Genomic DNA, 22,961 nt, shown 5'->3' with positions numbered 1-22,961 from the left:
TATAGATCAATTTTCCTGAATAGCATTGACACCAACAGAACAGGAGCCAACCGCGACGTCGGAACTTCACTGTAAAAATACTCCCAACAATAAGTCCTCTTTTACATATGGGCTGTCCATTCAATACTTGCTTGTAAACTTTAATTTTGCATACACAGAGACCTCTCATTAAGTATCTGCAGAAGGAAGCTACTATGAACCATGCGGTATATGGTATAATGTATATTGCTGCTGCCACACGTCTGCCATCTAACAAAACTCTTTGAAGTGCACTCAAAGTTAAAAAACACATCACTGGCTTGACATTCCAGGTATGCACTCCCAGTTCACCACCATCACATACAAGCACTCAGGGTGGGAATCTGCAAAGCAGACATTGCTACTTCTGCACATGGCCTTGTGCACAGCCAATGTCGTGTCAATATATTAGGTCTTGCGAGACCCGACAGGACTTGGACATTCTCTGCATTGTTAAAGTTCAGGCACCACCTCTAGGCTTTCCGTGGGCCATGCGAAGCCAGACTAGTTGCTCTAAGTTAAGGGTCTCCTAACCAGAGCCTGTGGGCCATATCTGTCCCATGCAGACCTTCTGAATGGCGTGCTGCTGGCCTACCCTTCACAACATTGCTCCTGGTCCACTTGCATGGTCGCGTCGCTTTGGGGCTCATGGGGATTTGCGGGGAAGCTTGGAGAGTGCAGATGTCTGACCTCTTGTTAATGCACCGTTCATCCAAGCTCGTGCAAACACATGTGAGCCCTAGGGGAAGGGGGACCTGTTAGTTGCTTGCCACCCACTGGCTCTTCCGGATCTTTCCTGCATTCATTGTATGTGGCTCAGACAAAGGAACCAGATGTTGTGTCCTCGTCTAACTCTGTCTGAGGGCAGCCACTTTCAAGGCTGAAAGCATTGCTGTTAGAGCATGCAGTTAGTCTCCATCCTGAATGGGGAACGGGATCATGACCTCTCTTTTTTTGTAATGTGAGTGAGGTGCAGGACAAGATGCCACTGCTTCTCTTGGGTGGGGCCCCATTCCTTATTCTGTTCCATGTGCTTGTGATGAGGGAGATGAGGTGTCGCTAATTTTTGGTGTGCCACTGCTGCGAGTAAAAGGCAGTCTGAGCCTCGTATTTTTCTTTCATGTCCGGTGTTCTATAGTAATTGGTCTTTGACCAAGAAATGCTGTCGTGTTTTCTCGGTAAGATTTGGCATATGTTAAATAACGTTACCAATTTTGTGTGAATAAACATTTAGCTGCAATTGCTTGCTTTGCAACATTTCATTTGAAAAAAAGTGGTAGTTAGAAAGGGAAAGTTATTTGAAGTGCAGGTTTTTTTTGTGTGTGTGGGAAAGAATAAGCTGAGCAGGTAAAGGGAGTGCATGATAAAAGATAAGACTTGTCTTGCAGGAGTTCTGCAGCATTATTTTGTTGTGCTCAAAGATGGGAACAGTTTTGTCTGTATCAAGAATGCTTGCTTTCCCTTGCCCATTCTACTTCTTGTTAACAGGAGCAAATGGCACTCAGATCCTTACTCACGAGGTTCTTATTCGTACATCTCCGTGTCATGCGACACAACAGGCGCCCTCCCCCGAGACTTGGCTGAACCAATATGCGAGCCCATAGTGCACTGTGGGACAGAGGTTACGGTATGTATTTCTCCCTACTTGCTCGGATGCCACCTGCAAGTCACTGCTAGCAGCATTTTTTTTTTTTTCTGCATTGTTTCCTAACCTCTCCCACACCTCTCACCAGTCTTCAGATTGCATTTGCCCAGGCTGTGTTGACACTCTTGCAAGTGGCCTGTATCCGGACTATTTTGTAGTCTACAGTGTGTAAAGTGGAAGGTCTTGTAGTAAATTTGGAAAAAAAAAAATGATTGCTGCACCTTAAAAAATTTACCTGGGTTGCATGATTTTTGGAGATAAAATTCATTTTTCATTTTCAAAAATAATTAAGTGACCTTGCTACTCTACAAAAATTAGGGGGCACAACTTTTAGCTTCTTTTCCATCTGTCTGTCATGTGGACTGTGACAAATGTCCCTCTAGTCCATGCTTAACAGGTCAGTCAGCTACTTCAATCCTTCTAATTGCATGTGTGGAATTGGTGAAGTGGAAGGGATCAGGTCTGGGCGGTGAAATTAAAAACAATCCTCAAGCCGAAATCACATGTAGAGAAAATGGAAAGACGGCCGGCATAGAGGTTGAAGCAGTGCCAGTTGCCCTGCCTGAAAATAAAGGACATAGCAGCTAGAGTATCTGATTATCTCCTAATAGTTTCTGAGTTGCAGTAGAACTTTGTTAGTGAGACACAACTAAAGTATTGACAGTTGGCCTGTACCAGTACATAAGTGCCCGACTACGAATATGCTACCATCCGCAGCATTGTCAGGGCCAGATTAGGGCTAAGGTTAAGAGTGGAACCAACATTGCGCACATTATAGTGGGCCGTTGTCTCGCAACTTATTGCATAGCTTTTTAAAGCGAAGCTTTCTTGGTCTCACTGATGGCGGCGCCATAACCAAAATTCTCTGCAAGAAAGCCAACTTTACGCAATGGGAGGGCACATGGTGGTAGTGGCGGTGATGGTGAGGATGATGATGAAAAAAAAAAAACGGTTCCCGTAGTCTGACACGAACTTGGGTCTGTCGCATTATGAAGCAGGTGTCTATCTGATTGCGCCATTCCAATACGGTCAATGATGGGTGAGGAGAAGCACTCGGCTTTCTCGTGAAGGATTTGTTTGCTGGCGTCTGAGTTGGACAAGCAGTTTGCATTATCGATCGTTGACGCTTTGACTTTGATTGCAGTGGCTTTGACTTTGGCACACTTCGCCATTTGATTTTTGAATGCAAGGAAGCTTCGCATTTCAACCATCGTCGTCATTAGATGGAGGGGATTTGATTTTTATTACCCATTTACCAGACCACTTTGTTCACAACTGCTACACTCAACAAAAGATGCTGTGCTTTTGTTTCGAGTGTACTGTGTGCAGCAGGCATTTGGGGTACACAACTTCAAACTGTCACTGCCTGCCCTGGTCTTTAAATTCCAACATCAGCTTCCAGTCGGGGGTAAAAAGAGAAGGCGGGCTGTCATGCTGTACTTGTTGCCCTAGCCGTCAATAACACAGGTTCGCCATCGATGTCGCCAGCTTCTGTCATGTTCTGGTCATAAATGAGCTCCTCACCTGCATTAGCATTCTAATGAGTGAGTACAACTAAATATCTTTAGCCACTAAGGGTTAATGCCAAGAACTTTCCTGTAGACAAGAACTTTCCAGTGACATCAAATAAATATCAATTCCATGTTATGAAGTGATGGCTGCTGATGTCACGACAAACCTTGGCAGAACCATAAAATTGGTTAGCCCGCTGAATAATCTCTATTTTTGAGAAGCTAGGCATGCGTCAGTTATTTTCATCTTGCATGTATTACAGCACAAGCACATGAGGACAGAGGTAATAAGACACGCAGGCTGTGACTGTCAACTGGTTCTTTTTTAATTCAAGCAAAAACACATTACATATAGTATACTGAGGAAACCACGTGACACAAAGTACGCTGTGAGCAAGAACAGAATCAACAGCCCATGACTTTGTGCCTTCCAAGAATCTCTCTCTGGTGGTTTGATTGACAGCTGGCTGATACATCGATTTCCCCTCTTTATGATGTGGTAAACTTCAACAGTTTTGTGCACCTTGTGGTCGAGGTGCCTAAAAGTAATCTTTTTATTGTACACTCCTGGCAATGCAATGGGTGCTGGGCACGAGGTCGCGGGTTCGATTCTTGGCCGCGGCGGCCGCTTTTCTGATGGAGGCGAAAAGCAAAAACGCCCGTGTGTACGAGATTTCGGCACACGTTAAAGATCCCCAGGTGGTCAAAATTAATCCGGAGCCCTCCACTACGGCGCGCCTCATCGCCTGCGTTGCGTCGGCACGTTAATCCCTGCAATCAATCAATCAATCAATCAATGCAATGGGGCAATGTCAGCATGCCCAGTTAGCTCTGAGCCTCGTGTTGACACTCCAGCTTATTCGACCAGTGAACAAGGAGCAGTGTGACTGGGGTATCTGTTAAGCAACACTGGGGGCACGTGAAACTGTATGGAAATGCATGGCAAATGTGGTATCGGTCTTGAAAAACATTTTCTTCCATGAGTTTGATATTACAATACATAGTACAAAAAAATTTTAAGCAAAGTATTTGAGGCAAGATGGCAAATCAGGGGGACAAAAATTTGGCGTACATTGCCATGAAAAAAATTCACATTCCTCGGCATGCTGTTAATACTGGAAGTATACTCAGATGTTTCCTTCAGTCATTCCTTGGAAAGAGGCCCTTGCTAAGTATGCTGGTGGCTGGTATGACTTCACTGCAAGTGTTGCCAGCAAGTAATAACTCTTGATTCCTCACTCACTCCAAACTTCTTCTTGAAAAGCCAAACCAAATGGTCATGCCGTGCGATGAAACTTGAGAGTTTGCATGTCGTGCAGCGGAGTTAACGTTTATTATTCTATTATCCATAAATTTATAATATCAAAGTACCTCTAATGGTAAAATTGCTGTGCGAATTGAATCAGGTAGCATGCACTATTTGGAACATATTTAAAGTTTCGAGCATTTGTACGCCTCTATTCAAAACCTGCATTTTTTTTTATTCCTGCCTCTGAATGTTTCTAGCAGGAATAAAGCAAAACTGGTTCTAGGGGACATACCATGCCTCCTATGGCGCAGATAGATATGCATCCACAAAAATGATTTGTACCTGTCCAATCCTTTTATGAGAGGTTCAGACATTCCTGGACAAGTCAGGCTCACGTGCTGCAAGTTTCGCACAAAACATTTCAACAGCTGGTGCTCACTGTGGCCCAGAAAGGGTTAAAGCTGTGCCTCTATGAACATGCTGTACATGCCATCGGGGTCTAACTCCTGATTTATTTTGCCCCAAGTGCCGTGCGCTCATGAATGGAGCATTCATGGAAATGTTCGTGTTGTTTTTAGTATCCAGTGTTGTTCTTCGCTGGCGAGGCAACGCACCCCCACTTCTTCTCGACTGTGCACGGAGCGTACGAGTCCGGCATCCGAGAAGCTGATCGTCTGGCTGACTTTTACTTGTGAGTGGGCTGCTGGGCTACAGTTTGTTCCATTTCATGCAAGGCACTCACAGGAAGAACTGGAGCATGCAAAAGTTGCTGGACAACACTGAGCACAAATGGGGATGCAAAAGTCTGGATTGGAATGGGAAGGGCTCGTTTTGATTGAGGTCTCAGGTTTACATTTCTTCAGGCGTGCAAAATAAGTTATCGTTCCTTATGGCGGGCAGAGCCTGCAGTCCCTGAAGCATGTGATGTCGTGCCAACTTTTAAAATCTTTATTTTCACCAATTTTAGCACCACACTGAGTGGGGTGATTCGTAGGACAGGGTAGTATTAAGTGTGAGAGACTGTAAATTTATTTGTGCAGGGTTGTCTAGTCATTTTGGCCTGGTAGTGATGTAAGTGATCAAGCACTCATTGCTCAGACTGGTTTATTCTCAGAGCTACAGCTACAGGCAAAAACGTCTTTCTGCAGTGAATACTTGGTGATACCCGTCGCAGTGGCCCAGTGGCTAAGGCATTGCGCTGCTGAGCACAAGGTCGCGGGTTCAATTCCCTGCCGCGGTGGCTGCTTTTCAGATGCAGGCGAAGAGCAAAAACGCCTGTGTGTACGACATTGCGGCGCACTGTCGGTGCGGCGACATTGCGACATTGCGGTGTTAAAGATCCCCAGGTGGTCGAAAGTAATCCGGAGCCCTTCACTACGGCGCGCCTCATCGCCTGCATTGCGTCGGCACGTTAAACCCCACAATCAATCAATCAATCAATCAATCAATCAATCAATACTTGAAGAAAGACAGACTATAGAATAATTAGAAAAGTTGTTGTGCACACAGAATAAATGCAAAAGTGTTGCCTAGCATCAATGCGATACTTTGAAAACTTCAAAATTCAAGGCACAGGAAGCGTAAGGCACAGGAAAAATATAAGGCTTTTATAAAATGTGTGGTGATTGTGATCTTCATTAATCAAAGCGGAGGAGTTCTGTTTTACAAATTTTAATCAAAATGTTAGGAAAAAAATTGTGAATATGTTCAGGTTCAGGCCAATGGAATTTTAAATCTGTTCAATTTTCATCTGTTTAAATCTAAATTTTTGCGGTTCGTAAGTTTCAACTTTTCCTTGTTTCTTATGGCCTTGTGCTGTGCAATAGAAATGCTATGCAGCACATTTTCAACGCAAGACAAAGTGGTGTTAAAGTTGACTTTACCATAAAGCATTGCGCAGCAGGATACTACCGTTCACTCGCTGCTTGAGGGCTGTCACCTCTACGCAAGTAGGGTTCCATGTCATCTCAATAACTCTGAGTTCTAAAAATAACCATCCAGTATAATTTTGGAAAATTGAATTATCTGCAAAAATTTTTTTTTTCAACCCCACCCTGCTGGGTTTTTTTTTTGGGGGGGGGGGGGGGGGCAAGTTTAACTTTTTCAATAAGTACTTGCATTCTCGTTCTCATACCCTCAGTTTCACCAACAGTTTTGCATAGTTTTTATCTGGTTTCCACCCATCACGAGAACAAAATCTGCTGGAACAAAAGTGAGTGGAATTTGAACTTAGGCTGGTGTGGGAAGAGCACATGGCATGTAGGGTTATTAGCTCCATAGGTCCGTTTCTCTGCATGTGATGACTGTACTAGTGTTTCGCCATGTCTTGGAGGCGATGGTGGTGTTTGCTAAGGATCTAAATGCTGGTGAAAGCAATGGTGGGTGCTATATGTATTATTGGTGACAGATCAGCGTGGGAGCATTTCATGTTCTTGTGAGACCTTCGCCTATGTAGTCAATCAGTCAGTTTTTTTAGATGCGGAGCATTTCATGCTCGGGGATGTGTCCCTCTCTCCCTTGTCCGCCGTCCGCACTCTACTGCGCATGCGCGTCTCTTCAGCCCCGTCAGCGTTTGGGCTACTGATACAACGAAGGCACGCGAAGCTGCATGTCAACGGAAATGACGAACTGAAAACTAATGGGAACTTCAGTCGACCCCATGGCTGCTTCGCATACTACTCAGGGTTCCCCTACGGGAGGATGGTCTAATTTTTAAATGCAGAGCATTTCAGTAACTCACGATGTCACCCGCGTTGACGTCCGTAGTTCGCACCGCACCCCTTCCTACTATATAAAAAAAAAATACTATCCGGCGCCCGGTTTCGATCCCTCGACCCTGCGGGCGGAACGCAATGTACATGGTGCTCTACCCACTGTGCCACAAAGCCGACACAGAATGGGACACTACGAACGCGCCTTATATCGTTGACTCATTCAAATTACTGCTGACGAGCGCTCTCTCGTCAGCAGTGGCCACAAGTGCAACAACATTAACGTAACGCAAACTACTTAACGTCGTACGTCCCCGGAAATGCTCTGCATTTGATTGTGCCCCTCGCGAGGGGGATGTTTCACTGCGTCTTCTCTCGGTCGCGGGACCCGTGGCGCCATCTGGCGGAGGCGCGGCACAACTCGTAGCACTTTTTTGAAAAAGCGCCTCGAAAGCGCGGCAAATATGAAATAGGGATGACGTGCTTTTTAATGTAACACACCCTCATCCTGGTTTGACTAGGCCCTCGTAGGCAGTTTAAAGTGAAAAGCTGTAGAATAAAAACTCATTCCCCCCTATAGGATGCCCCTTTTGTCCCTTCGGGTACCTAAATAAATAAAATAAATGAATAAATAAATAAAAAACCCCAGTTCCACTAAGTTCCACTAAGATTCCGTTTAGCTTCGACTTCTTTCTTGTGTGTAATGTTAGTCATTTTGCATTTTAGCGGCTAATTGTCATATAATTTGTTTCCGGATACTTTCAGTAATACAAGAGTTCGATCCATTTTCTGTTCTCGCACTCCCTCTGTAGACGGCCATGCTTCACTGCGCCACAGGCAATGTGGAAAATCAGCCTACAAAGACCAAGCTTATGATACCTGGAGGCGTTTTCACCTCTAAACACAAATGTATTGCGGGGAAGATCTCTTGTCAAGGGAAATATGTCACCTTTTATCAAAATATAAAGGCCCTAGGACCTTTTTTTTATTTTCTTGTGAGTTTTTTTGTACTGGGAACCATTTTGTTTTGGGGTGGAGAAACCTGCTCCGAGTGCGACGCGGTACCAGCAGAGCCTGCCGCCAAGGCCAGCGCTAGAACGGCTGCGCTGATAATAATGGTGCATAGCGGCATTTAAGTCTTCACCTGACATAACTTCAGAGATGGAGCCAACCTGTATTAATTTTCTTCCCGTTTTTGCCTGCATGCACATGTGTATGTAGAAAACAAGGTAAATTGTGTTAGCTGCCTCTACAACTCATTTGGCAGAGCAAATCTAATCTCCCAGCTTGTTTGGTTTTGTGCTGTAACAGCATGGTATCTGATGTAGGAGAGCCTTGTTGATTTGTTCTGGGTCTTGGATTATTCCACCTGTTTCATGATAAAAATGTAATTTTAACAAAACTGGTGCTTTCCAAAGTTAGGGTAAACTGAGTTATGTGGCCCAGAAAAACGGAGTGGTGGTGGTGGGGGGGGGGGGAGAAAAAAAAGCAAAAAAAAAATGGTGGCAGCACTCGCGTACTAGTGGGGCGGAGATCTGCAAAACATGGTTTTCAACTATTGAAGGTAATTTCTCTACTCATTTGAAGGCGAGGCTCTGATGAACCACTCAAGACCATGTGTAGTGGCATCGGGCAATGGGGGAATACCATGTGACATCCAAACAGGTGTCACGCAGACTGGTGTCCCTGATGTTGCGAATTGCGTTGCATGGCCTCAGTAGTGTTGGTAAGACATGTGAAGTAGGGACGTTATTTTTAGCTCCTAATAGTCAGATGTGCCATGTTGCAAAGAATAACAAACATTACATGGTAGCCAGTAGGGTCGTGAAGACAGGGCTGCACCATCAAACGTGTCAAGTGATGATGCATATGATGTACGGTAGGACATATATTGTGCGTGTGCGTGTGTGCACGTGATGTGTGTTCATGTGATGTGCAATGGGATGTCTATCATCCAACCTGGTGGCTTTTGCTGAAAAAAAAAAACACAAAATGGAATTAGCTGGGTATGTTTGTTTTTGCATTGCCGCAAGTGTTGCGCTGCTGTACTTCCTTTGACTACGCGTCCATTCTAGCACAGCATTGTGAACAGCTTGTGTAGGATATAATGGACAAGATCCCACTTTAGTGGGAAACTGCCCCATGTATTATGCAACCGTGAATAGCTCTTTGCTAGAAACTGCTATCTTGCAAATTCATTTGAGTAATCATGCTCACTTGCCTCTTTTTTCTCTCATTGAATTTCGCTATGGATTGTCTTTTTACTTCACTTTTTACGGGGTTTTGTGGTCCTTTTTTATATAGCTTTTGGATCTCTGTTAATACTGTAACCCTTGTTTCTTCTTTCTAGCAGGTGCAATTTCTTTTTTTCCTCTCTTTCTGTCATTCGTCATGCTTCTCTTGAAGTGTGCCCTGCGGACATTTCCCCCCCTGCAGGTCTGCCGGTGCCTGCCTGACCCCTGTGTGTTTGTGACTGCTTGCAGCAAAGCTGGCATGGGCCAGGAGTCGTGCTGCACGCCAGACGAAGGGGAGGAGGGTCTCCTGATCAAGGGGGAGCCATTTGGTCCCTCCGCTCGGGGCTCGCCTTCTGCAGTCTCCAACCCGCGCATCATCATCGTGGGCGCCGGTGCAGCGGGCCTCTCTGCAGCATACAAGCTCACGCAGAAGGGCTACACCAATTTCGTCATCCTGGAGGCACAGCCCATGGCCGGAGGAAGGATTCAGACCTACTATTACGGTGGTAAGGAATTCTGCTTGTCGTTTTTCCTCTGACCTTACCAGCACAGCCCGTCACAGTGCCTCCAAAGTGGGAAAGCTGGTGGTGTAGTTAGTCGGTGACCATTTTGTAATTCAGCTAGAAATGTCTTTTTACCCTTATTGTAGATTACCCTTGGTGTAGATTACCCTTGGTGTACCTCTTTAAAAGGGGCCATGCAGACAAAATGCAAGTTTGTTTTATTTGAAAGATTTCGTGTTTTATAGTGATTCCAACACTTGTCCGAAAGCAAACGATGCTTTATTCACTGAAAAAATAATCAATTTAGGCTAAAATTTTGATTTTCTCGCGAAAGCGTGTGTTTTCATGACGTCTGCAATGACATCGCAAGAACAGATCTTCAAGTTAACTCTTTTGTTACCGCTATACATTACCGTGCTATACACATGCTATACCGTGCTATACATTACCGCTATACATATATGTTACCGTGCTATACATATTGGTTAGGCACAACTACAGTGGCATAAAATGCAAATTATTCCACACGCTTTCCAATGACACCAGTTTTAATAATATTTTCATGAATAATGATTGCGAAAAAAATTGTCAAATTCAAAATTTTTGTCCAGGCGTCGGAGAAAATAAAAAATAGGAAGTTGTGTATAATGGACCACCAGTAGTGGAAAAAATTTAGAATATACATTTTGTAGGTAAACACTTCAAAAACCTGTGCTAGAAAAAAAATTGAGTTGCGCGACACAATTTGTCAGATATAAAAGAAAATGTTAGCACGTTTGGTGCCCGTGTCTTGCGGTGAAGCCCAACCTCGATTTCAAATTTTGCTATTTTTGATGGTTCTCTGGAAGAAATCTGGTGGTTTGACATCATTAAAGGCCCCAGTTAGCCTCCACGTGATGTAAAAATACCTTGTCAATGATTATGACCAGCACAATATTGAAGGCAAGCAAGTGATGCGAAAAAATCCGCTTGGAGCTAAAAACCAACTGTGTGGTGGATGTTTGTTGATGTTCTGATCATCACTTCTCAGTCAAAACTTTAATTTGCAGTTTATTATCATGTTCTGACTCGTTATGGTAGCCCTGCTTGCAGGAATAAGGTACAATGCGCTAGAATCGTGCCCAGCAAGCTTTTACCAAGCCGCCGTCGTGCTATGAAGTGATTCCAGCACTACGAGCCTACTACATTGCAGCGCCACCTAACAATTTTGAAAAGAAACAATTACAAGGTTGTTCGAGACTTTTTCAGAATAGACAGCGCTACTAGAAGCGACACTAGACTTCCGAAAATACCCTCGGACAAAAACGAAACTACCCGGCGAGCAGCTGGCGGTGTCCAAGGCCGATTGGAAGCGTTCTCCTCGTCTGAACTGATATCCGCCGACTCAGTGTTATCTTTCGACTTTCAGCGGAAGCTGTTATCACAAAAGTAAGGCATGGGTAAAGTGGAAGCACGAGCAGCATGCTTGTTCCGAGGAACAGTAGTGGGCTACGGAGGCGCCATGGCAAAAGAAGTAGTAGTTGGGTAACTGCATAGCAGTGCCAAATATGAATTTCGCAATGCAAAAATGAAACCGAAACTGATGGAAACTGGCTGAAAATGCCAGGCACACTTGCTAGACATGCGGGGGACCATCAGAAATAAGCTTTGGAGGAATAAAGCGACCCTTTCTCCGTACCAAAGATAACTAGTGAATAGCTGGTGTCATTTTCAAGTAATTATCACCTCTCAATGCTGTCAGATTACAAAGCTGACAGCATTATTCGGTACTTGACTTGCCAGGAGGCTTTTGATAAAAAAAATTATAAGGTAATGCAGCCTAACCACGAGTGGCATGCTTTTTTGTCAAGTGCAGCAGCCACGCCCCCTTCCTCAAAAACTCACCTCTGCTCGCAAAAAACACCGTCAAAAACCTCAATATCGCCAGAACGGGAAAAGTTAAACTGATTCTAAAAGTGCAGCGCCTAGACTAACCACTGGCCGCATTAGGTGTAGGAGAAACGACTACAACATGTCTAAATAGGCAATATAAATCGATCACCGGTGATCGATTTGAATAGGCGTGGTAACGAAAGAGTTAAACTTGGTGTGCTGCATAGACTTGTTTATCCTAAGTCAACCTAGATGGTGCCACCATACCACGGCGAGCTGTTTTCTGCCTTTGCTTTGTTTTTGACAGTATTTGTACCTGGATTGTTTTTGTTCAGGCAGAAAATAATCGTTTTGTGAAACATTGTGTTCACTCGACAAATATGGTCACGTAAGACACCGTCGCTTGCACCAATCGGCCAGCGGTACCCATCAGTACTTCTATGTTTACGCGTACTTTCGTAACTTCCACCATTTATCCCACCATTCTTACTGCTATAAAAAGAATGTGCCCTAAATTTAAGCGCGAATAGCTTGTTCAGCAAGCTTATAAGCCCTGCCTAATTTGCGTTTGCTTTTACCGGCCTCAGTTAATTGCAGAGCTGGCACATGTGACATCGTAGGTTCTGTTGCGGGAAATGAGCTAGTGGGTCGCATGGCCATTTCCTTCTTTCCTAATTATATAGCTTATTTAATTTAAGCGAAGTTTATGTTAGAAGTGGTGTCAGTATGATTCTAACGAGGCAATCTTTCGAATGAACCAAACTTGTGTTTTGTCTGCATGGTTAAGGGGTCCCTCTCCACTTTCATAGTTTTTAAAACTCAGCATATGTCTGTGTCAGGCAGTAGGACTCATCCCACACATTGTTCTTTATATCTAGTGGTTCTGCTGGCTTTACCTTTTGGGACGTGTCTTTGACCAGCTTTGAAATGGGAGAGGTCTGAATGCAATTTTTATAGCATCTTGCTCATATGCTCCATTGAGCTTGCCTGTAGCACATATTAAAGTTCTGTATATTTCTTTATAGCAAGCAGTGTGCCTATGAATGCCTGTATCGTGCATTCAATCCTCTGCTTGCTTGCTTGCTTGCTTGCTCGTTTGCACTCGTGCAAGTGCAGGCTGACAAGTATCGTGAGCCTACTAACGAAGATGTCACAGAAGCAGTAACATCTTGACTTTGCCAGTACAGCCTCCCTGCAGTTGTGCACATCAGTCGTAATATTCTGCTGCAGAAGGTCTTCCTTTTAGTAAAACAGCATAGATGACTACATTGCCTGATGGAAAAAAGAAGTTCGCACAAACGTTGCTTCAGTTGTGGCTTTTGTTTCTGGATCAAAATGGTGAGCCAGCTTTTATCTTGGAATAAGACACTATCAGCACAGTAGTGCTACAGATCTCATTATGACAGCACCATTCTTTGTGCTTACTAATGGGTATAGAAATTCTTGGAATCCTGGCATGCACTTCTTTCTCGTCAATAATTTGTTGCCGGTAACTTCTGTACTTGGACAAACACCCCAGCAATCTTTGCTGCAGTCCTTTCAGACTCATGTGCCCTAGAAGGAGGTCTTCACCATCTGTTGTCACCATCAGTGGCTGTGTGTCAGTACGGTCTGATAATCCCACCTTTGCTATGCAGGTGCATTCTGCTCAGCCTTCCTAGCAGCTCATTTGGTCTTGCACCACCTTCCCCCTCCCTGCACTGCTTCTTCCAAGACGGCTCACACCCCTTCATCAAGCAGGCGCTTCGTCATTTCTGTCGGCACTTCCCCAGGGAAAAATGGCCCCCCGAGCTGAGTTTGCAGGCCGCACCGTCAGAAACGTCGCCAGCAGTGCCAGCTATAGGAGAGTGCTGTCCCCCCGTGCTGCTCTGTGGTCCCGATGGCAGTGCACCGCTACAGCCCACTAATCTGGTCGTCCTTGCCGTGCAGGTGTCCACAGCCATCAGTGCACTCTGGCAGGCCCTTCTAGCAGCCCATTCCAGCCCCGCATTATCTCCTCCCCTGCACCACTTCGAAGATGGCCTAGTGGCAGACACCAACGCTTCATGGTGTCTGTCACTGCCACTCCAGAAAAAATGGCTCCCTGTGTTAAAGGGGCCGATGCCATCATAAGGAACAGCGTCAATAACACAAGCTACAAAAGAGCACCGCCTCACCGCGCTTTTCTGTGGGCTCGGTGGCTAGGCACCAAAACAGTCCCCTAATCCAGTTGTGCAGAGGGAAAATTTGATGTCCGCCTGAAATGCTGCCTTACGGCTACAAAAGAAAAGCTGTGCAGCTTTCTCAGAAGCTTCGCAGAGGAAGAAAAATTCGCCCTGGACCTGCATTTCATGTGGATGTCAAATTTTTCCTTCTCAGAAACTTGGGGGGTATCCCCTGAACTGGTTTTCTAATCCAGTTGTCTTTGCCACTAGGGTTGATAATTTCTGAATCTGCTTGCAGGAGAATTCAGTAATGACCTGTTTGGGCAGCCTACCATGCCCAAATTGCTATGTTGCCCATGTGAAGTGCTTGCAGACCATCCTCACTTTCCTGCTTTACATGAGTACTGTCAAAACTAATCTCAAACCTGTTGTTATGGCTGGTCTGCCTGCCAGTTGCAAAAATTATGTGCCAGATAAGCTATGGTCATTTTCTATTTGCAAGGGTTTAAAGGTTGCTCTTGCTATTTAAAAGAGGGAGTAAATGAGGATATTCAGCTAGTTTAGCTGCTTTGGTTATATGCAACTAGTGTACGAAACATCTGCCAATAGCAGCGGTAGTACAGCATGTCTAGTTTGCGTATTTTATCAACGTTTGTGGAGCCTCGCTTAGTTTGTTTCCATAATGACGAGGGTTGGTACAGGAAAGAGTGGGGCTTATTTTGTTCCATTTTACTGTACAGCATCCCACAGGTGCTTATGGCAGTACGTTGGCATGCCTCGTATCTGCGGGAAAGTTTTTGCCCGTCTCTTATGCTTTAATGTAGCAGTGTCCTAAACATTAGCTTCAGACCATGATACTGCAGCAAGTGTGAACCAGACAGATGAGAGCAGCGTACTGACTGAGCGTACCACTTCTTCCAGCCAATGAATAGGTGCCTTCCTGCTGCCTGTTGCTTACGCTGACGCTCAAGACGACATAGATGGCATCACGCTAAGCGTGCCTTCCACACAATTGGGCAAAAACAAACACCACAAAGCCACCCCCCCCCCCCCCCCCCCCCCCCCCCCCTATTTATTTGCCTCGCTTATCTTCATTCCACTGCCACACAGTGGTAGCTCAGTGGCCAAGGCGTTGTGCTTCTGAGCCGGAGGATTTGATCCCGGCCACAACGGCCATTTTTCTGATAGAGGAAAAAAAAAAAAAAAAAGATGCTCATGTGTAAAGGTTTCAGCGCATGTCAAAGACCAGAAGTGGTTGAAATTGATCCAGAGCTTTCCGCTATGGCAGGGGTGGGCAACCTGTGGCCTGCGGGGCAGTGTTATGCGGCCCTCAGCACATCGTCAGAAGCCCCACCCTCCCCTGTCACTTCCTTTCTACAGGCTGGCACGCCAGTTTTGACCTCAAATGGGATTGGACCGGAGACAAGAACAGAGAATTGATCGCGTCCAGTTGGCATTGTCCCCCATCTTCACACTCAGCCAGATTATTGTTAATAATTGTCAAATATAATTGTCAATTCGCTGATTTTTTTTTCTTTTTGCCTGCAGAGCCTGCAAACAGGAGTAGGCAGCAATGAAACGAGTTTTTTCAACGTTTCAACATTTGCGATGCAATGCAATGTTTTTCAGTGCAAGTAGTACCTGAACTGGCCTGCATACCTTAATGCAGTGCTAAGATTTTAGATTTAATCCTTACCTAACACCCAGAAGCATGCTGTCACTTGCTTACCTCTCTGCAATAAGTAATCACATATTCATACAGGCTTTGCTTTTTCTCTGCCCATGCACAAAACTTATGACAAAAGGATTACGTAGTGAACTTAGTACTTCTTTTCTAGTTTTCGAAACAAATTTTGTTTCACAGTTCAGTTCCCAAATAATAGTGCATTTCAGAGACTGGGTAAATGAACTCTTTTTTTTGTTTGTTAGATCAGTTTCAGTGCTAGTTTTCAAAAATTGGGTTTTACTGAAGCCACAAAAGAGTAATAAAGCAATTCTATTTTGGTCAGCCATATTTCAAGCCACTTTTGGCACACGAGCAAGGTGCTAAACAGTTGGAACAGCATATTCAACCGTAGTTCTCAACACCAAACGCACTCCAGTATTCCATATGCAGTGTTACTTTTGCCAATCTGTGAGGTGAAGCAATTGACCGTGCTAATACCGTCAAATACCGAGCAAGTGCCCTCCCTTCAAAGTGTGAATAGTTCAGGGAATTTTGGGGAGGGGGCCCTTGTTCGGAACTGCCCCATAATTCAATATGGCGGCATGTGAATGTTGACCAACCTTACCCTCCCCTGCCCCCTCCCCCCTTTGAAAAAAAAAATAATGCAGCGCATTGGAGGGAAACACATATTTAGTAAAGATAAAGAAGACTGTTAAGCCCCTCTTGGCGCAACTGTTGTTAGCAACTCATACGGTGTTCCCGTCAACCGCGTTGTTGGTCCTGTTAGCCAGAGAATCCATTCTTGCCATCATCTGATCCATTTTTGAGATGTTGAACAAGGTGCACTCGTGACGTGTTTGGAGGGCATTCACAGCGGAGCAAAAGGGCTTTGGTGCCTCTCGAAAATCAAGTTTTTTTTTTGGCTTTCATTACGAATGCATGTCATGAACCACTGCTGTCACAAAGTCACAAGCACATTTGGCTATGTCAGATGGCAATAACAAAATGGCTAGCGTGTGCAAAATTTGCGGCTACCCTGTGTTGTTGGATTGGAATCTGGTTTAGACAAGAGCCCAGTCAGAATGTTCCTGGGTGGTTTTGGTCATTGGTTTGGGCCATCAACGGGTGTTGGGGGAGGGGGGAGGCGCTTTTTCGGTAATGCGGGAAAACTCGGAAATGCTCGTATGAGAGGGGGCGCTTGCATGGGTGGGGGTGCTTGATCGGTATTTTACGGTATGTTCAGAATAGACTGTTATCTGGCTTTACTGATAAAACAAAATAATCAAAGCTTCTTAAGAGAAAGATGGTTAGGACGCTAACCTTTCTCCCATGCACCCTGAGTCAAGGACAAAGTCCAAAATCTAAACTGCTTTGACCGTAGTGGAATAGCCCAATCAGATGGACGTCGGCTTTGTAACACGAGGGACCCATGTTCGATTCTGACTATGGGAAGCCTTTCTTTCTTGGGGCGCTTGATGTGCTTTTGTGGAAACCCATTGTGCAACTTTGCTTCCTTGCAGTGCATTTTTTGCAAAGAAAGCTTTGCATTTCATAATCATCATTATCATGTGCCCTCCCATTGCATAAAAGTTGGCTCTCCTGCAGAGCTTTTTTGCATTCAATGCCCCCACTGAGGCATAGAAAGCTTTGCTTTATTTATTCTCTTCACTACCTTCTACCATAAAGCATTCTGTTCTACGTCACCTGTTTCATTTCTTTTCATTCAGTAGAGCATGTGAAACCTTTATCATCTGCCTGCATTGATAACAGGACATTGCTGTAAACTTTTGAAAACTGCTAAAGATGTTTGATTGGCTCCTCTATTTTTGGTTTACTCTCAATTACTCCCAGTAGGACAACTACCAGACGACTGGCAGTGTGGAATGGTTGTTTCAGGCAACTAGTCCAGTTACTCAAGCTTTCCTTTTAATTGCCCAGCCTTCCTCACAAAGTCATGGATCATCGCATGCACCACGTCACTCAACGGCAGGTCTCGGTTGTTCTCCCCGACTTGTGCTATATTTCTTTCATTCTGCGCAGCATATGCTTCAAAAGGCTGGCCATCTTTTTGCAGAACTGGCATGCCAACATGCAGACTAGTACTAGTTTCTTCATTTTTTTTAAATGTTCACTAAAGCAAATGTCTAATGCTGAAACTTGCACAGTTAGTTCTTCACTCCAGCTCTGAAGCAGTTAACTGGCCGGAACCAATATGTTCTTGTTAACGATCAGAATTCTGACCTTGCTGCCAATTATGCTAAGTGTTCTTGGTCTGCTCCAATTAGCACAGTAACTGGGCCAAAATATACCTTTGAAATGCCATCATCACATGTAGTATAGGTGTGACTGCTGGCTAATGAAACTTAACCCTCAAAAGTGTAAGGTTCTGCCACTCCATCACCATCTAAACCCATTTTTCTGCCCCTACATAATTGTTAATGCTGTCATGCAACCAGTTCAGTTTTGACAGTATTTTTGTTCATAGGTACTACTCACCAAAAATCGAGACATTTTTCCTTGGCGTTGCATGAAGTTGCTAATATAGTTTAGTCAACTAACAGCACACTGGGATCCTTATTTAAAGCATTACTTCTTCCACCATTCACAACATGTAACATAGCTGTCATACAAGTCGCCTAGTAGATCGAGACTAGAATGCACACCGCCCGTTTTGAAACCTTGCCAAACTTGTCTTGTCAATGCTCTCGAACTGCCTTAGAGCTATACGCTTGTCCATTCTTTGCAATGGGGAAGATATTAGTGCGCCATCTCTGAAACACTCAGTGGCTTCTTGCTTTCGTCACCCTGCTGCCGCTATGCCTGCCTTCGTCTGCTTCGCAAGTTGCTTCATAACCGATGCCACAGCCCACTACACATCATGAAGCACTCTTGCTGCGTGCACATTGCACTGCACTAGTTGCCATCTGCAAGTTGTCTGCACCTGCACTGTTATTTTCACCACGTTGTTCCTCTCTCCTGTACAGCCTGGAACAACCTACCGGCTGCGTTGCAACTGGCCATGGATCCTTTACCTTTTGTTGGTTTCTGCTTCACCTTTCTGGCTCTTCTGACTTCTGCATTTATTTTCCCTGCCTGCTTGGCAACCCATTTTGTGAAAGCAGAAATACATTCGTAATGGGCGATTTCAAGCTATACTTTAAACCCAGTCACAACTAGCTACCTGAGCTGCTTTAGTAGCTACAAGTATCGGTGCTTGGCTAACAGCTCTGTGTGTGCCAGCCACCACACTTGTGATTTTTTACTGTGTTGTATCTTTCCAACTTTCATGTGCCTATCTAAACGGTACTAGTTAAATGTGGCATGGCCCATCATTTCTATGTACCCATGTGCATACTTTGGTAAAACAAAAAGCAACGTGAAAAGTTGGTGCAGGTTTATATTTTTGGTTTTAATCTTAACTGGTACTACCAAAACTGGTATTACCAGCTTACAAGTTCCACCCTTAATGTTATTATTCTGTGGTTTATCCCAATTTGTAGGTGCCTTATAAACATCTTCTGTGCAGGGAAGTTGTGCAATGGGCAGACTGATGTGCCATATGGTCGGGTACTTTCTCAGCCGTTTCTGTATTAATTGGGCAAGAAAAAAGAAGTCTTTGCCTTTTTATTAAAAGAATACCGTGTAACCTTGTTACAGCAGATCTGCTAACAACAGATATTCGGATACAACATGCCGATTTGCGACATTTGGTTCGTATTCTATCTGTGCCATTTATTAAATTTTTTTACTGCTGATTCTGTTATGACATACATTCGTATATAACGGACTAGATTAAATGCTATCGAGTCCATTATTGCACCTCTACAGTGGACTTTTCAAGTGCAGACCTTTCATTTAACATATTGGCAGTGTTCGTGTTTCTAATTTACAATGGTGATCAAATGAAAACAATATTAAACAACTAAAAATATTTCTGAATTAGTAGAAGTGAAACTTTTTGCTTGCCAAAAACTAGTGCTGTTCAGTGCGTGTAGTCATTCACTTGCAGTATGCATAAGTGTGATGTCCTGACAGTCGAGTGATAGGATTTAAAATTTAACAATCTTAGTGCAACAGATCCCGATCTTACGAATTTCCCAATCTAGCAAAAAAATTCAGATGCCCCCTCAGGTGTTTGTATGGCTCAATGCTTTCATGAACTGTAACTAATGAAATAGATTCAGCACTATTCTCAATTCAGCGAAGTGTTTTGAGAAACAGACACATTTTAAAAAGGGGCAATTTCGAATGTTTTTTTCAGAGTGCCACGAAGGTTATTGCGCCATGTCAGATAAAAAAAATGAGGCATCTAGTTTCGTTTTTATAGAGCTCTACGAGATAAACTCGGCAATCCCATAGCCGCAGACCACGGCGTCTTGGCCAGCACGCGTCCACAATTTTGAAGGGTAAGGACTCCATCGTCTATGCCACTTCGTCTGTAATTGCGTTGAAGAATAATAACCTCAAGACCATCCCGCACAAGAATTTAGAAAAAGCCCTGTTAACGTGGTGCAAGTATATGAGAATCAGGAACGTTCCGCTGAGGGGGGAAGTAGTACTGCAAAAAAAATTGGCTGGCGATTATGATACGGCGATTACGATACTCCCTAATGCGACATTTGGGTGCAGCAGCAGTGCACTAAGGCAGCACTCGCTCATGGGCTTTCTCGACGGCAGCGTGAAGTGCGTCTCGGGAAGGGACCGTGAACTGTGTCTTAAGCGAACACCCATCATAGTTACGCGCACGCCCCCCTCACGTTTTCGCCAAGCTTGGCGCCGGCGAGCACCTCGTGCTGAGGCCCCTTGTGAGGGCGCAGTGTACTGCCCTTCCCTCCCCCACCGCACACTTCGGAGAGCGCTGCCACGGCAAACCACCCTCCCCTCCCAATTTCGCGACACTCTCCTCCTTTGCTTTCTTTCATCGTTCTCTTTTTCGTTCACTCACTGGTCCTGCCATCGTTCACTCGGGTACGCCGACAATGCAGCTCAGCCCAGAGACGTCCGCCAAAGGGCTGTGCCCTAAAAGTGCTGTGTTCCGCGCAGCTGCTGGCGTGACGACTTCAGGGCAAGTCCCAGCTGGTTTAATATTTTCACGGTGGTCTTACAGCACATTGCTAAATTATCGGCAGGGGAGTGCCGGGGCCACTGCAGTTACGATGTCATAGCAGCAGCGCTGGGATACGGCTCCCTTTAAACGTCGAAATTATGGAATCAATTGCTTGTAAAATGACCGTCCCAATTTTACAAAGTTCTCAATTTAATGAAATAATTTCCAGATCCCGATGACTTCATTAGATTTGGTTTAAACTGTATGTGAAAATGACCATAGCTAAAACAAAAAAAAAATTGTAAGCCACCATATCGTATAGATGGCAAAATCTCCAAGCTTAGCAAACAGACCATTACTTTCACTTTGCTTGTATTCATGAGGAGACAATGTAAATGCAAGTTTAGGTTGAAGAAGTGAGAGTAGTAATTATATAATGAGGGAATGCAAAGATGGAGAGGATGCCATACAACAGGAGCACAGCAAATGTGATAAGACTCGTGCGTGTGATTTCATGTTGTTTCATAGAGTCACAGAAGGATGGAACTGCTGAAAAACTAAAGGCATCCTGAATGCTTGTTGGTGTTAAAGGCCAACTGCACTCAATTTTCATATAGTTTGCTGAAAAAGAAAGCAAGATGCAAAATACAACAGCTGAAATAGGCACGTGGATGCCGCAAGCGGTCGGCAAAAATCAGCAGTTTTGAAACTGAAATCAAGAACAGCACGGCCATTGAAGTGACGTTGCAGCTGTCCAGCGAGCGGCTGGACGATCAGCAGCTCGGGAGCAAGCCTGCACGCAAGCTCTACGCGCGCACAAGGCAGCAAATTGGTGAAGCGTTCGCAGCAGAGCTCAACCGGTTCTGCAGCTATGTGGCTTGGCCAGAGGAAGACGCCCCCGTCGGCTCAAGCATCACATGTGCATCGTGGCTGTTTACGCCATCCGCTGGCAGGTGTAGTGTGGTCTGCAGCGGAGCTTTTTTAAACGCTTCTGACTGATTAACGAGGCGTTTCATGGGGCTACCACTCGTGGCCCAGCTGATTTGGTGGTGCTTACTACACATTAAAAATAAATTTAGTCAAGGTGAAATTTGAGTGCAGTTGGCCTTTAAATACCAACCGGTTTCAGTTGTAACTGAATCTTGAGAAATGACCGTCATGCTTTTATTGTTTGTTTTGTTCATCACAGTTAAAAAGTTAAAAATTTTGTTTTAACAGACTTCATTCATGATTCCATAAAAGTGTGTAGTAAACAGTATTTGGATCGTTCTTACTTCTTTTACTACAGACTCAAATCGTGATCATTATCATGGTCCGTTGTACTAATGAGGTTACTGTAGTGCTAGTTCAACTATGGCCCTTAAAATGTAGTTCAACTATGGCCCTTAAAATTGCTGTTTTGAAACTCTGTCATCTCTTCTGAAAATATGCAGCAATTATATAACCCGGGAAAGTAGAAAATGCTTAATCAATTTAAAAATCACATTTAACAAAAAAGCATTGTCTGCATTTGCAATGATTCCTGCGGGCGAATATTTTTGCACCGGGTCGCCTGTTAGCCCATATTTTTTGCCACTTCCCTGTGATATCTATTGCAATAGGCATCATTGAAGGATGATTCCGCCAAAAACTAGCAGTTTTGGTTTCGTTCTCTGTGTGTGAGAAGAACTTTTAGCTGGTTAGCTGATGGCGTCAATTGACACCACCAGGGCCGAAAGGGTTAACAAAAAAGCATTGTCTGCATTTGCAATGATTCCTGCGGGCGAATATTTTTGCACCGGGTCGCCTGTTAGCCCATATTTTTTGCCACTTCCCTGTGATATCTATTGCAATAGGCATCATTGAAGGATGATTCCGCCAAAAACTAGCAGTTTTGGTTTCGTTCTCTGTGTGTGAGAAGAACTTTTAGCTGGTTAGCTGATGGCGTCAATTGACACCACCAGGGCCGAAAGGGTTAACAAAAAAGCATTGTCTGCATTTAGAATGATTCCTGCGGGTGAATATTTTTGCACCGGGTCGCCTGTTAGCCCATATTTTTTGCCACTTCTCCCTGCTGCTCTCAGTCTTGCCATCTTCATGTCCAGAAGTGATGGGCTCAGGTTTAGACGGCATCCATGGGGCACACCAAGCTGGTCTGTCCTTTTATTTCTAGAGTTCCCAGCTACAATTTTAGTCTTATTTTCCTGGCCAGGGCTGTCCCTGAGAAATTAAGAATGGCAACAGTTTCCAGTATACAAAACAGGTAATTCTCAGGGTACCAAAAAATGCTAGCTGATTTCTTTTTTCTGTGTGCTAGAAAAGGGGTCGAACTGAATGAATAAAGGCTTCCAAATCATTTTGCAAAATTTCAGTGTTCAGTTT

At 44.4% G+C, this 22,961-nt stretch overlaps 1 protein-coding gene across 5 annotated transcripts in view; it reads left to right on the top strand.

Moving 5' to 3' along the window:
* The window catches only part of LOC144156045 (uncharacterized), a 54,382-nt gene that overhangs the window by 4,677 nt on the left and 26,744 nt on the right, over positions 1-22,961 (top strand). For all 5 annotated transcript variants that reach the window (XM_077687823.1, XM_077687825.1, XM_077687824.1 and 2 more), the window contains exons 4-6: positions 1,507-1,645; positions 5,002-5,114; positions 9,618-9,874. In XM_077687823.1, the coding sequence (XP_077543949.1) occupies positions 1,507-1,645; positions 5,002-5,114; positions 9,618-9,874 (509 nt within the window). The remainder of the gene's footprint in view (positions 1-1,506; positions 1,646-5,001; positions 5,115-9,617; positions 9,875-22,961) is intronic.

Source organism: Haemaphysalis longicornis, unplaced genomic scaffold (genome assembly GCF_048455015.1).
Source record: "Haemaphysalis longicornis isolate Haplotype H1 unplaced genomic scaffold, Haemaphysalis longicornis Haplotype H1 scaffold_1, whole genome shotgun sequence".
Classification (NCBI taxonomy): domain Eukaryota; kingdom Metazoa; phylum Arthropoda; class Arachnida; order Ixodida; family Ixodidae; genus Haemaphysalis; species Haemaphysalis longicornis.
Note: the sequence above shows the minus strand (reverse complement) of the source record. Positions and strands in the feature narration are given on the sequence as shown.